The 13,188-nt window shown below is 68.5% G+C and overlaps 1 protein-coding gene across 3 annotated transcripts; it reads left to right on the top strand.

The window, feature by feature from the left end:
- The first annotated feature begins 845 nt into the window (after positions 1–845).
- SEMA4B (semaphorin 4B) lies at positions 846–12,706 on the top strand. 3 transcript variants are annotated; one of them, XM_074548983.1, is made up of 15 exons: positions 846–971; positions 5,361–5,505; positions 8,053–8,213; positions 8,447–8,509; positions 8,627–8,725; positions 8,838–8,949; positions 9,170–9,286; positions 9,392–9,549; positions 9,734–9,915; positions 10,000–10,150; positions 10,285–10,495; positions 10,575–10,690; positions 10,831–10,994; positions 11,113–11,207; positions 11,331–12,706. In XM_074548983.1, the coding sequence occupies exons 2-15, from the start codon at positions 5,418–5,420 to the stop codon at positions 12,104–12,106; spliced, it is 2,493 nt and encodes an 830-aa protein (XP_074405084.1). In that variant the 5' UTR covers positions 846–971; positions 5,361–5,417; the 3' UTR covers positions 12,107–12,706. The 3 variants fall into 3 exon arrangements, with proteins under 3 accessions (XP_074405084.1, XP_074405086.1, XP_074405085.1); XM_074548985.1 differs by lacking the exon at positions 846–971 and adding an exon at positions 3,956–4,145; XM_074548984.1 differs by lacking the exon at positions 846–971 and adding an exon at positions 5,069–5,204.
- Positions 12,707–13,188: the final 482 nt, after the last annotated feature.

The following is a 13,188-nucleotide window of genomic DNA, read 5'->3' as shown; positions in this document are numbered from 1 at the left end:
ACCGAGGGGCTGACAGGGCCATGTTCCCCCATGCTGCCCGCAAACACAAGAGCCCTCAGCGCTGCCCAGAGCTGCTGGCCTGCGGGCTGGAGTGGGGGCTGTGTCCCCCCTTGGGCGACCATTGAGCTCCTGGGGCTGCCAGCGTGGCCCTGCCTGGGCACTTCTGCCAGGCCAGCACAGGCAGTGTCTCAGTGCCCGTGATCCCAGCAGCTCTGGATACTGCTGGCACTCAGCTGCCAGCCACCAGCTCTGTGTGCCACTGTGGGGACACCCACGGCCATGCTGTCCCTGAACCACACAGAGCTACACATTGCCATGAGGTGCCCAGTCCCATGGATTACCCCAAAACTCCCTGAGCTTGCCACCACCACAAGGATCTCATCATGATGTTTGGGGCCGTGTACACAGGCATTACGTGTCCCCATAGCCACCCCTGCTACCAGGGACCCTCAGGAAGGGCCCCCAGTGGGTGCTGCCCCCCAAACCACTCTCCCCAGTAGCCCCATGGTGCTGGAAGCCGCTCAGTGTGCTGGGGCTGAAACACTCAGTGCTGGGCAGGACCCCTTTAGGGCCGGTGCCATCCCAGGAACCGTGGGGACAGCGACAGCCCCCTGCAGTTCCCGCCCCACATTGGGGTGACTGCCCAGGCGGGAGCGGCCGCCCCACATTGGGGTGACTGCCCAGGCGGGAGCAGCCCCCAAAGTGGGGGTGACTCCCCGGGCGGGAGCAGCAGCCCCACATCGGGGGTGACTCCCGGGCGGGAGCAGCCCTCCCCCGGCCCCCGCTGGCCCGGGGCCCCCGGCGCGGCGGCGGGGCCGGGCCGGGGCGGGGCGGGGCGGGCCGGCCCTTTGTTGTGCTGCGGGCGGAGCCCCCCGGAGCCGCCCCCGCGCCGCCCCGCGCCGCCGGGGGGAACACCCCGGAGCCGCCCCCGCCGCCTGCGGCTCCCGCCGCGCCTCGGAGCCGCCGAGCGGGTGAGCAGCGGGGGGCACCGGGCACCGGGCGCGGGAGGCGTGCGGGAGCAGCGAGTGTGCAAGGCACGGGCGCGCCCGCGGGGCGCGTGTGCGAGGGCCGGGCTCGGGCGGGTGCGCGGGCACGCGCCGTGCAAGGGGCCGCGTGTGCACGTGCACGGGGGTCCCCGAGGGACGGGTGCGGGGGGCTGGGAGTGCGTGAATGTGAGAACGTGCGGGTGTGTGACCGTGTGTGACTGACTGTGTGTGTGACTGACTGTGCGATTGTGTGCCTGTGCGTGTGAGTGACAGCGTGTGAGAGTGTGTGTGCATCACTGTGCGTCTGTGTGTGTGTGACAATGTGTGTGTATTGCATTGCTGCGTGGCTCTGTGATTGTATGACAGTGTGTGAGTGACAATGTGTGTGCGTCGTTGTGTGATTGTGTGACTGTAAGTGACAATGTGTGTGCATTGCTGTGTGGCTGTGCGTGACAATGTGTGAGTGACAATGTGTGTGCATCGCTGTGTGTGCACCTGGGTGTGCCTGTGTGACTGAGCCGGTGGGTGTGCCTGTGTAAGTGTGTGTGCATGTGTGTCTGTGTGTGCCTGTGTGTGTGTCTCTGTGTGTGTGTCTGTGTGTGTGTGTCTGTGTGTGTGTGTGTGCCTGTGTGTGTGTCTGTGTGTGTGTGTCTCTGTGTGTGTGTGTGCCTGTGTGTGTGTCTGTGTGGGGTGCAGCTGCACCGGGCCGTTCCCACAGCCTGTTCCCAGGCCGGTGTTTGCCGCCCAGGGTGTGAGCACCCCGTGACCTCTCTGCGTGTGTTTACATGTGCCGGGTGTGCGTACAGCAGGCTGAGGGTGTGGAGGCACACACACGGCGCTCAGGACAGCGTCACAGCTGCTCACAGGCAGGCGTGTCAGAGCCCGCTCGGGACTGGGCCACGCGTGTGTGCGCCGTGTCCCACGGGTGTGATGTGCCCCGACACCTGCGGGGGCACACGTGCTGTGTGTCCCACACGTGTGGCCCCAGCGTCTGAGGATCTGCTGGTGCCCAGGCAGCCCCTGGTCTTGGGGTGCAGGGAGGGTCAGGGTCCCATGGGCTTTTGGGTCATCCCTTGGGCCCTAGTGCCTGCTCCAAATGGGCCTGGGGCTGCTTAAGGGGCTGGCACCCCCTCTGATCCCGAGGAGCACCAGGGCAAGGGTAGCGACGGTGCCACAGGACCAAGGGTGCCGTGGGGCTGAGGAGACCAGTGCTGGTTTGGGCTCTGTGGAGTCAGGACTGGCTGGGAAGGGGACACCCATCCCTGAGCCTGGACCCTCCATTCCTGTACTCCGGGGAGCTGACACACCTGTGCTCAGAGTCCACCACCTCGCTGCCCCACAAGGGTGCTCCGTGGCTGGGCTTCCTGCTGGCTCTTCCCTGCCCTGTGCCAGGGCTGCCCAGCAAGGAGTGGGGGCCCTGTGTACCCTGCAGCTCCGCAGGCAGGCAGGGCAGGGTACAGACTGGTCCTGGCATCGCAGGGGACGGGTGGACTGTGGGGATACCCCCTTGTCCTCAGAACTGACTCTGCCATTGTGCAGGAGCGATGGGAGCAATGAGACGGGTGTGTGTTGTGGGGCATTCAGTACCCTGGGTACAGGTGCCCCATAGCGCCCTGCCACGGCAGAGGGGATGCTGTGGGGCAGCGTGGGGCTGGCTGTGTGCCACCAGCCCTACCCCAGCCAGGGGGTCCTGGCAGTAGGGTCTGAGCTCACGGTGGGCAGAGATGTGGGGGGCAGCCCAGCTTGGCCCCGAGGGAGGCCCTTGGCGAGGCAGGGTGTCTCAGCCGGTGCACGTGGAATGGGGGATGCCCGGGGCCCGTGGGGAGCCTGTCAGGCTGTCGGAGCTGCCAGGACGCTGCAGAGCGCTCCAGCTGCGGCCGGGTATCCCCGCTGCAGGGAGACCCGCCGTGTGCGGGCAGCCGGCGCTGAGCAGCTGGGGCTGCAGCATCTGTGGCTGTGCAGGGCCCTCGGCTCTCTGCAGGTGTGCAAGCGTGCGTGCTCACCCTCCGTGCGTGTGCGTGCTCAGAGCAGGCACTGCCGGCTGCTGTCTGGCAGCTCCCGCAGCCAGCCGAGCCGGGGGCGAGCGTGTGAGCCCCGCGAGGTGGGGAGAGCCCGGCTGCGTGGGCAGCGTGCGAGCCGGGCGCAGGTCCCCGAGCAGGGCCGTGCTGGGGTAGGCTGCGGGGGCAGCTGGAGCCGGTGGGCAGCAGCAGCAGCAGCGGTGAGGCACACACAGCCCGTCCCGCTCTCTGCAGGCAGCAGCAGCGCCCGGTCCCATCGCCGCCTTCCCGGGCACCCACTGCCAGTGGGAGTGGGGTGCGGGCGCTGGCGTGGGAATTCGGTGCAGAAACCACTGCCCCACCTGCCTGCTGACCCCGGGGCACGGGTTTTGGTGCTGCCCAAAGCCCAGAGAGGTTTCCCCGTTGCCAGCAGTGGGCAGGGAGGGCGGCACGGCCGCCGCAGCGGTGCGTGCCAATGCCTGCAGCAGGGTGTGGGGCACGCACGGGCCTGCCGGGGTGCAGAGCGGGGCAGGGAGCTGCGGTGCCCCCGGCACTGCCCTGCTGGCAGCTGCGTGGGCAGGACAGGAGATAAATGGGAGTTTGGCGTAAACAGCCCTGGCTGCCAGCAGCGCTGGAGTGCCGCTTAAAGGCACAGGCTCTGGCCTGGTTCTGCTGCCTGCTCCTGCCCTCCCTCCCGGCCTGCTCTGCCCTCCTTTTCCTCTCTGCCTGCCCCTTCCCTTCCCTTCTCTCCTGCTCCTGCCCTCCCTGCTCACCCCAGAGCAGCTGCCCTCCCCACGGGGGCTCCCCTGTCCTAGCTGCATGCCATCGCACCCAGGTGTTGACACAACCCTCCCACGGCCGTGCACAGGTGGCAGCCAGGTCCCTGGAGCCCCCCAAGATGCCGTGGGATGTGGGGCAGGGGTCCATGGCTGCAGGGTGAGTGCCTTCTCCCACCCTGTTCAGGGTGACGTGCTTGGCTGGGCGAGTTGAGTCCCGTCCGTCTGTGGCACTTCCCGGGCAAAGGGTGCTGCTGATAAGGCTGGGGTGGAGCTGTGGGACTGTCCCGGGCCTGGGAAGGAACAGCAGGAGCAGCGGGAACAGGAAGGGAGCAAAGTCAATTTGGGGCAGAAGGGCAGCCCAGAGCCCCAGCACTTGACATCAGGTATGACCTGTGAGTGGGCACCATCCGGCAGTGCCAGGCGGGCAGAGTGTGGGAGTGTGGGCACGGCTGTCCCGGGAGTGTGGGCAGAGGCATCCACAGAGTGTGGGCACGGCTGTCCTGGGTGTGGGGAAGCATTTCGCCTGGGCAGGGGGCTCCAAGTGGGTCCCGCCATTGCAAGACAGGGCTGGGACTGACTAAGAAGGACACGGGAAGCTCTGCCCCAGACCCCACTCTGGGAGGGCAGCGCTGGGTCCCCTGGCCCCAGTGTGCTGCCTGGGGGATCCTCGGACCCCATCCCTCTGTCCCCCCGTCCCCGTTGCCATGGCGATGTAAGGAGTTGTCATTAATAACAGTTGCGTGGGTGCTGCTGGCCGGGTGGGCAGTGCTCTGAGGGCTCGGTGAGCCCCTGCCCACGCCCCAGCCAGGGACAGGGACAGAGCCCCCCGAGGGCCAGGCAGAGATCGTGCCCAGCGCTGCCTGCTCGGCGGGACCCCTGGCGCGGGCACAGGGGCTGGCAGGGATGTGTCGCCTGCACCGAGTGCTACCTATGGGGGCACCGGTGCCGGCCAGGTGTGCCCGTGGTGGGGCTGGCTCAGGCACCCCGTGGTACCCCGTGGCTCCCGAGGGAGCGCTGGGCTGCGCCGAGCAGAGCCCCCAGCCCCGGCAGTGTGGCCGTGGGGCACAGCTGAGGGGCAAGGGGGCGGCTCTGGTAGCGGCCATGGGGCCGAGCTGTCCCCAGGAGGGCAGGACACTCCCGGGACAGCTTTTCCGGGGACAGCGAGCTATGCTCCCAGCCAGCCCCCCTGCACCCCCCGGGGTCCCGGCCCCACCGGCCTTCCCTGATCGCGGGGAGTCCCTGGCTGCCGCCAGCCCGGGGACAAAGCCCCGTTCCCTCCGGACCGTGGCGGCCGCGGGGCGGGGGCTGGGGCCGGGTCCCGCTGGGGCGGCTTGGGGGCGGTACCGGCGGGGAACCGCCCGCCTCCTCTTCCGAGCGGCCCACCCCGCCCGGGGCACCGGCGGGCTGGGGGCGAGCGGGTCGGCGCGCCCGGGAGCGGCTGGGTACGGCTCGGGAGCGGATCAGGAGCTCTCGGGCGGGGCCGGTTCGGTCCGCCGGGCGCGGCCCGCCTGTGGCTGTACGCCCGGTGCCGCGGAGCGGGGCGGGGCGGGGGCCGGGCCGTGCCGTACCGAGCCGCTGAGCCCCTTCTCTCCCCGCAGGTCTGCAGCGCCCGGGCGGCTTCGCGGCCGCGGCGGAGCCCCGCGGCTCGGTCCGGGATGGCGGCGCGGCCGGTGCTGCCGGTGCTGGCGGCGCTGCTGCTCTCGGCGGCTCCGGAGCCTGTCCCGCGGGTCAGCCTGCCCTACGGTGAGTGTCCGCTGCCTTCGGTGGGTGAGGGTCCGCCGGCACCGGGGAGGGGAGCCAGCCCCCGCCGAGGGCTCCGGCTGGCGTCTGCCCCGGGGCGGCGGAGCGTCCCGCGTCCCCCGGGCTCTGGACGCCGCGTGGAAACGCCGTGTGACAGCTCCCCAGCTCCCCGGGACACCGGGAGCCCTCCGTCAGCGGGACACGGAGCACGGCTGGGGCAGAGCCCCGGGACGCTGCGGGGTGTGCGGTCACGCAGCCCCGTGCAGAGCCGCGCCGGGGGTGGGTGTGCCGGGGGCACCCGGGACCGAGCACTTGTGCCCCGCGAGCAGGGCAGCGGTGGCGGCCGGGTTCCGTACCAGATGGGGCGGGTGAGCCAGCCGGGGCACTCTGCTCAGGGTGTCCCTGGGGTGGGGGCTGCGCCACAGCCCCTTCTGTGCCGTGCTCAGCTCCGGACAGCTCTGAGCCCCTCTGCGGGCACTTGTCAGCTGCGAGGCCCGAGTGCGGGGGGCTGCACTGGGCAGGGGCCAGGCAGAGCATCCGGGAGGGTGCTAGGCCAGGCAGAACTGTAACAAGTGGGGGGCCTGTTTGCAGCCCCCTCTGCCCTGCAGAGCCCCCAGCAGCTGGCACGGGCTGGGCGAGGCGTGGGGCGCGCTGCTCGGGCTCACCCTGGCAGCTGTGCCGTGCGGGGGAGCCACCCACGGCTGCGCTGCCAGGAGTGGCTGGATCCAGCTGCTGCCGGCCGGCAGAGCCCATCCCGTCCTGCGCTGGGAGGGTGCCGTGGTTTGGGCAGCTGCGAGCACTCCCTGGCTCAGCGTGCTGCAGCTCTCTGGTGTAGATGTGGCCCCACCACACGCTCCCATGACCGCTGGCCGCGGCCGTGGTGGCTCCAGCAGATGTGGGACCTGCTGAGCTGGACAGGAGGCTGGGACCCGGTGAGACAAGCAGCTCGGCATCGTGCCACGCTGTGCTGTGCCGTGCCGTGTTGAGCCACGCTGCCCGGCCCTGCCTGCACAGACCGGTTCTGCCCCGTGCTCTGCACACCTGTGGGAGCTGTGGGGCTGCAGCCACGGGCAGTGCCCGCGGATCCCGGCCTGGACCCCAGCGAGGCGGGGCAGCTGGGCGGGGAGCAGGGGCCGGTGGCCGGTGTGTGTCCGGCGGTGGCTCCCATGGAGCTGCCCACGTGGGGCTGCGGTCGGTGGGAGGGAGGAGCTGGGAGCTGCTCCCCTGGGAGTGCTGGATGTGCCTGCAGCAGGTTTGTCTGGAAGAAGCAGGTCTTGTCCTGACAGGTCCCTGGCAGCCACACCAGCAGCTAGCTCCCCGTGTCGGCACAGCTCTGCAAGGCACAGGGGCCCTGTTGCCCCTCCGCTGCCGTGCCCACCACGGGTGGCATCACCCCGCCACTAGGGTGCAGGGCCCCTCACAAGAGGATGCCCTGGGGCATCAGCTCCCTCCTCTCTGCACTACTGTGGAGAGCTGGTGCTGGGGCCAGCTGAGCTCCCCGGAACGGGGAGGATGCTGCCCCATCTAGAGATACCTGGGGTTGGTGGAGCAGTGGGAGGTGAGAGCCACGGGGTGCTCGCCACTGCCCCACAGCTCCTCGATCCCTCCCAGTGGCTCTCACCAGGCAGGGCCTGGCAGGAGCTCTGGGTTTGTTGTCCTGGTGGGGCTCTGGGAGCAGGCAGGGGCTTGAGGGAGGTCAGGGAGTCCCCCGAGGGTCAGGGAGTTGGCAGCGTGAGTCAGCCCAACGTGTCCCGCTCACACAGCCAGGCCCATCTGATTCAGAGCGGCGCTAGGAGAGGAAGGGCTTCCGGGGCCAGGCCACCCACGCGGGACAGGACGGCATGGGACGGGACAGGACGGGCGCTCCCTGACTCAGCATGGACTCAGCACAGCCACTGGCCTGTGTCCGGCACGGGCTGAGCCCCACGGGGCAGTGTGGGCAGCGTGGGCTGAGCCCCGCATGCAGCGTGGGCTGAGCCCCGCATGCAGCACAGGGCTGAGCCCCACATCCAGCACAGGGCTAGCCCTGTGTTTTGCAGAGGCTGAGCCCCGTGGGGCAGTGTGGGCAGCAGCAGACTGAGCCCTGCACCCAGCACAGGGCTGAGCCCCACATCCAGCGCGGGGCTGAGCCCTGTGTTTTGCAGAGGCTGAGCCCTGCAGGCTGGGGCATGAGGATACTCCCAGCACTCATCTCCCCGTGCCATGAGGCTGGGGTCCCTGTGGGCCTGGGCTGGGCTGAGCCTCCCATGCTGCAGGGCTGAGCTCCAGGGCTGGACGTGGCTGGGCAGCTGCCCCAGTGCTAGGCAGGACTCTTGTGGCGTCCTCAGGGCCAGGAGGTGCCTGTGCCTCGTGGCAGCCTCAGGCACTAGCAGGGCCCTGCACAGTGCGCTGCGGTGTGTCTGGCACTGTGGGCAGAGCTGGGTCTGGCCCTGGCTGCTCCGGGTGGGTGGCATGGCCGAGGTGCTGGGCAGAGGGACAGGAGCAGCCGTGGTGCAGGGTCCTGGGGCGAGGTGCCAGCACGAGGCTGATGCCTGTCGCTCTGCCCCACAGACTCGGCCGAGAGGGTGGTGCGGCGCTTTGAGGCACCTGGCGTGTCCAACTACACAGCCCTGCTGCTGAGCCCGGACGGTGGGACGCTCTACCTGGGGGCACGAGAGCTGCTCCTCACCCTCAACACCAGCAACTTTCAGCCCAGCTCCCCAGCTCGTAGGGTGAGCCCAGGGTGGGCTGGGTGGCCTTTGGGGAGGGAGAGGGCACCCAGCTGGAGTGCAGGGGATCCCCACCAGCATTTGGGTCTGTGTGAGCCATCGTGTATTCAGGACCAACCGCCCCAGAGCAGGATGATTGAGGTGGGGAGGATGTGGTTGCTACGAACAAGCCCAAGGAGGGTGTGGGTTGACCAGACAGGGACGGGGGACTCCCAGTGACTGTCCCTTCTCCACAGCTGCTGTGGAGTGCAGATGAGGAGAAGAAGAGGCAGTGTGTGTTCAAGGGCAAGGACCCCCAGGTGAGCCCCGCTGCCAGCAGTCATGGGGGCAGTGGTGGGTACGGGCAGTGCCCTGTGCGGGGTGGGTGTGGGTGAGAGCTGAGCCAAGGGCTGAGCTGGGTCCTCTGACTCCCACAGAGGGACTGTCACAACTACATCAAGCTGCTGCTGCAGCTGAACAGCACCCACCTGTACACCTGTGGGACCTGCGCCTTCAGCCCGGCCTGTGCCTACATTGTGAGTACAGGAACAGGGTCCCCTGCAGGTCCCCCCGTGCCGTCAGGGCCCTGCACTGGGGTCCCTGGCACTGGGACAAGTGCTGCTGGCTCACAGCCTCCTCCTGCTGCAGAACGTGCAGCACTTCAGCCTAGAGCGGGACGCGTCGGGGAAGGTGGTGCTGGAGGACGGGAAGGGACGCTGCCCCTTTGACCCTGAGTACCGCTCCACAGCTGTCATGGTCGGTAAGGCACGACACCCTGGGACCCTCGCCCTTCCTCCTGTGGCCCCCGGAGCCCTCGCCCTCCCTGCAGCACCCTGGGACCTTTGCCCTCCTCCCCGTGCCTCCTGTCCCTGCGTCTGCCCGGACAAGCCGTGCCAAGGCCAGGCTATCTCGGCCCCAGTGGGACGCAGGGCCGTGCTGGCGGTGCGTGGCAGGTCCCAGCAGGAACGTGTCTTTGGCAGACGGCGAGCTCTACGCCGGGACCGTCAGCAACTTCCAGGGCAACGAGCCGACCATCTCCCGCAGCCAGGAGAGCCGCATCGCCCTCAAGACTGAGAACTCCCTCAACTGGCTGCAAGGTGAGGGTGAGGGCCAGGGCTGGCACGGCTGCTCGGGGTCTCTCTCCCCTGCAGCGAGGGAGGCAAGGAATGGGGCCAGAGTGCTGAGGGTGCTCGTGCCCCCAGACCCAGCGTTCGTGGGCTCAGCCTACCTGCGGGAGAGCCTCCCTGCCGGCAACCCTGAGGGTGACGACGACAAGGTCTACTTCTTCTTCAGCGAGACTGGGAAGGAGTTTGACTATTTTGAGAACACCATCGTCTCCCGCATCGCACGTGTGTGCAAGGTGGGCATGAGGCAGCAGGGGGGTGTGGGGGCTGTGCCTGGGGCGTAACTCGCTGCTGGGGTGGGGGGATGTGGGGCCATCCTGCATACCTGGAACCTGGACCCCCCATTCTCTCAGCGTGTGGGGTGCCCTGTGGGGTGCCCTGTGACCACAGCATCGCCCCCTGACCCGCTGTGCCACGCAGGGGGACCAGGGCGGGGAGCGCGTGCTGCAGCGGCGCTGGACAACCTTCCTGAAGGCACAGCTGCTCTGCTCACACCCTGAGGACGGGTTCCCCTTCAACGTGCTGCAGGACATCTTTGTGCTCACCCCGGGTGAGCTGCGCTGGAGGGAGACGCTCTTCTACGGTGTCTTCACCTCGCAGTGGTGAGTGGTGGGGACCCAGGGCAGCACGGGGGGTTTGGCAGGGCCAGGCCCTGATCTTGCCGTTGCTGTGCCCGTCCTCACCAGGAACAAGGGTGGGCTGGGCAGCTCGGCCGTCTGCGCCTTCCCCATGCGCAGCGTGCAGCGCGCCTTCGGCGGGCTCTACAAGGAGGTGAACCGCGAGACGCAGCAGTGGTACACGGACACCGGCCCCGTGCCGGAGCCCCGGCCGGGCATGGTAGGTGGCCCCTTGGCACCTGCCCGAGCGCAGGACGCAGCACTGCCCCGTTGCGCTCCTGCTCCCAGTGGCTGTCACAGCATGGTACGCAGCCGCTTCCCCAAGCCCTTCCGAGCCCCTTCCTTTCCCTGCAGTGCATCACCAGCCACACGCGGCACCTGAAGATCAATTCATCGCTGCAGATGCCAGATCGGGTGCTGAACTTTATCAAGGACCACTTCCTGATGGACAGCCCGGTGCGCAGCCAGCCGCTGCTGCTGCAGAGCCAGCAGCGCTACCAGCAGATCGGCGTGCACCGCGCGCCCGGCCTGCGCGGCACCTACGACGTCCTCTTCCTGGGCACGGGTGGGTGCAGGCGGGCTGGGCAGGCCGGGCTGTGTGCCCTGCGCCCCGGCCCTGCTCAGCACGGCCCCTCTGTTTGCAGACAACGGGCGGCTGCACAAGGCTGTGCGGGTGAACCACGGCGTGCACATCATTGAGGAGATCCGCCTCTTCCCTGACGGGCAGCCCATTCTCCAGCTGCTGCTGGACCAGGACCAGGCAGGAGCTGGGGCAAGGGGGGCACTGGGGGCTCTGCCTGCTTGAGGCTGGTCCCGTCTGTGGGCTGGGGGACAGAAACCTGGGAAGGCAGGGGTGTGCAGGAGCCCACACTGCTGACCCCACCGTGTCGCCTCCCGCAGGGCCTTGTGTACGCAGCCACCTACACAGCAGTGGCCCAGGTGCCCTTTGCCAACTGCAGCCTGTACCGCAGCTGTGGGGAATGTGTGCTGGCACGGGACCCTTTCTGTGCCTGGAGCCGCGGTGCCTGCCGCAGGCTCACCCCACATCCCCCGGCACACCCACAGTAAGTGTGCACCCTCTGCCATCCCCTCTGCCACCCTCTGTGGCACCCTCTGTGGCAGAGGGTAGCACCCTCTGCCACCCCAGGGCACCCCACTGCCCTGCCCTCCCTCTGTTCCCAGGCTCTGGGCACAGGACATCGAGGATGCCGACACGGAGCGGCTCTGCCAGCCGGCCAACGCCTCCCAGCCCCGTCCCCGCATCCTCCTGCCCCCAGGTGAGCTCCCACTGGTGCTGCTGTGAGTGTGTGTCCAGGGGGATCTCCCAGACTCCTGCTCCACCATCAGCAGCCCCTGCCCACGGCCGGGGTCCCCTCGCTGATACTGGCTTGTCTCTGCAGCCTCAGGCTCCCCGTGCCAGCAGATCCAGCTCCCTCCCAACGCGGTGCGGCCGCTGCCGTGCCGGCTGCTCTCCAACCTGGCCTCGCGGAGCTGGCTGCACAACGGGGCTCCTGTCAACGCCTCCTACCTGGTGCTGCCCGACGGGGCCCTCATTCTGGTGGGCAGCCCGGAGCGTGCAGGCACCTACGAGTGCTGGTCACTGGAGGAGGGCTTCCGCAAGCTGATGGCCAGCTACTGCGTGGGCGTGCAGGAGCCAGCCCTCGGGCCAGCAGACCCTGGCAGGAAGGTGGCTGCTGGCCGTGATGCCCTGGAGACGGTCAGCACATCGCGGAGCACCTCAGCGGTGGGCAGTGCTGCAGCACGGCTGGACGGCAAGACCTACTGGACCGAGTTCCTGGTGATGTGTGTGCTCTTTGCCGCTGCCGTCCTCGTGCTGGCCTTCTTCGTGCTGCACCGGCACCGCGACGGCATGAAGGCCTTGCTGGAGCCTGGCGACCCCAGCAGGCACCAGAAGCCGCCCCGCAAGCCAGTGGAGAGCCTGCCCCTGAATGGCAGCAACCTGCCCAGCACGGCTCCTGAGCACAAGGGCTACCAGGCCCTGCAGGACAACTACATCGTCAGTACACCCGTGCATGAGCCCCCAGGACCCCCACGCACCTTCTCTGAGTCAGAGAAGAGGCCTCTCCACGTCCGTGACAGCTTTGTGGAGGTGTCTCCTGCCTGCCAAAGACCCCGGGTGCGCCTGGGCTCTGAGATCCAGGACTCGGTGGTGTGACAGGGACAAGAGCCGAGCCCTCACTCACCACTGCCTCTGCTCTGCTGAGCCTCGCTGGACCATGCACCACTGCCAGCGTCCGTGTCGTCTGTGTGTGCATGCCCAGAGCCTGGCACCCACCCTCTGCGGCAGCGCCCACCAGCCAGCGGGGCCTAGAGCCTGGCGGGCTCCCTGGCATCACCTCGGTACCTGTGGGTGTGAGGGGCGCCTCGTGCCCTCCAGGGCCCTGCAGGACGGCTCCAGCCCGGCGTCCCTGCTGCAGGGATGGGCACGGCTCCTGGCTCAGGCTGCTGGGGCCGGGCCCTGACCCCTCTATGCAGAGGGCAGGAGGGGCGGCCGCAGACCCCCCGTGCCCCAACTCACTGTGACGTCCCGCTGGGGACCCAGGGCCACGCGTGTGGCTGGGCAGCGCCAGCCCCGCGGCATGTGCTGTGTGTTTGTGCTTGGTTCGTTTTTGATATGTGGAAAATGTGAATTGTGTCCGGGGAAGGGGAGCTGGGAACAGCTTCCCCTGCGCTGGGTGGGCAGGGACACCCCCACGGCCCCACATGCGTGTGTGGAAACGTCTGTTGTTTTTATATAAAGTCCTTCAGACACGTGCGTGCGGCAGGGCTGGAGAACCTGGTTCCTTGGGCAGAGCCATCTCAACGGCCCCGTGGAGAGCAGCCAGGTCTGGCTCTCACTGCAGTCAGAGGCAGATCTGCCCATGCCTCCAGCGGGGCAGAGGGCTGTGCTGGCCATAGCTCCGTGCTCGGCTGAGCACTGGGCCAGGGCACGCGGGGCCCTGCAGGGACAGTGGCTGTGTCCCTGTGACCTCCTGGCAGCCCTGGGCTGTGCCTGAGGCCCGTGCCACAGCAGGGTGGTGCAGGGAGGCCCTGTGGTGCGGCAGCACAGAGCAGTGGGGCGATGCCATCCTGGCACCATGAGAAACCGGAGAAGGCAGAGGTGACCAGGAGTAAGAAAACTGGGGGCCTGGGGCTGGGAGGAGGGCAGCCCCCAGCAGGAGAGAGGCTGTGACAGCCCCCTTCCCAGGACCACAGTGTTGTGCTGCATGTGGGACCCACTGCCCGTGCAGGGAGCAT

The sequence above is a fragment of the Zonotrichia albicollis genome, chromosome 11 (genome assembly GCF_047830755.1).
Source record: "Zonotrichia albicollis isolate bZonAlb1 chromosome 11, bZonAlb1.hap1, whole genome shotgun sequence".
Lineage (NCBI taxonomy): Eukaryota > Metazoa > Chordata > Aves > Passeriformes > Passerellidae > Zonotrichia > Zonotrichia albicollis.
Note: the sequence above shows the minus strand (reverse complement) of the source record. Positions and strands in the feature narration are given on the sequence as shown.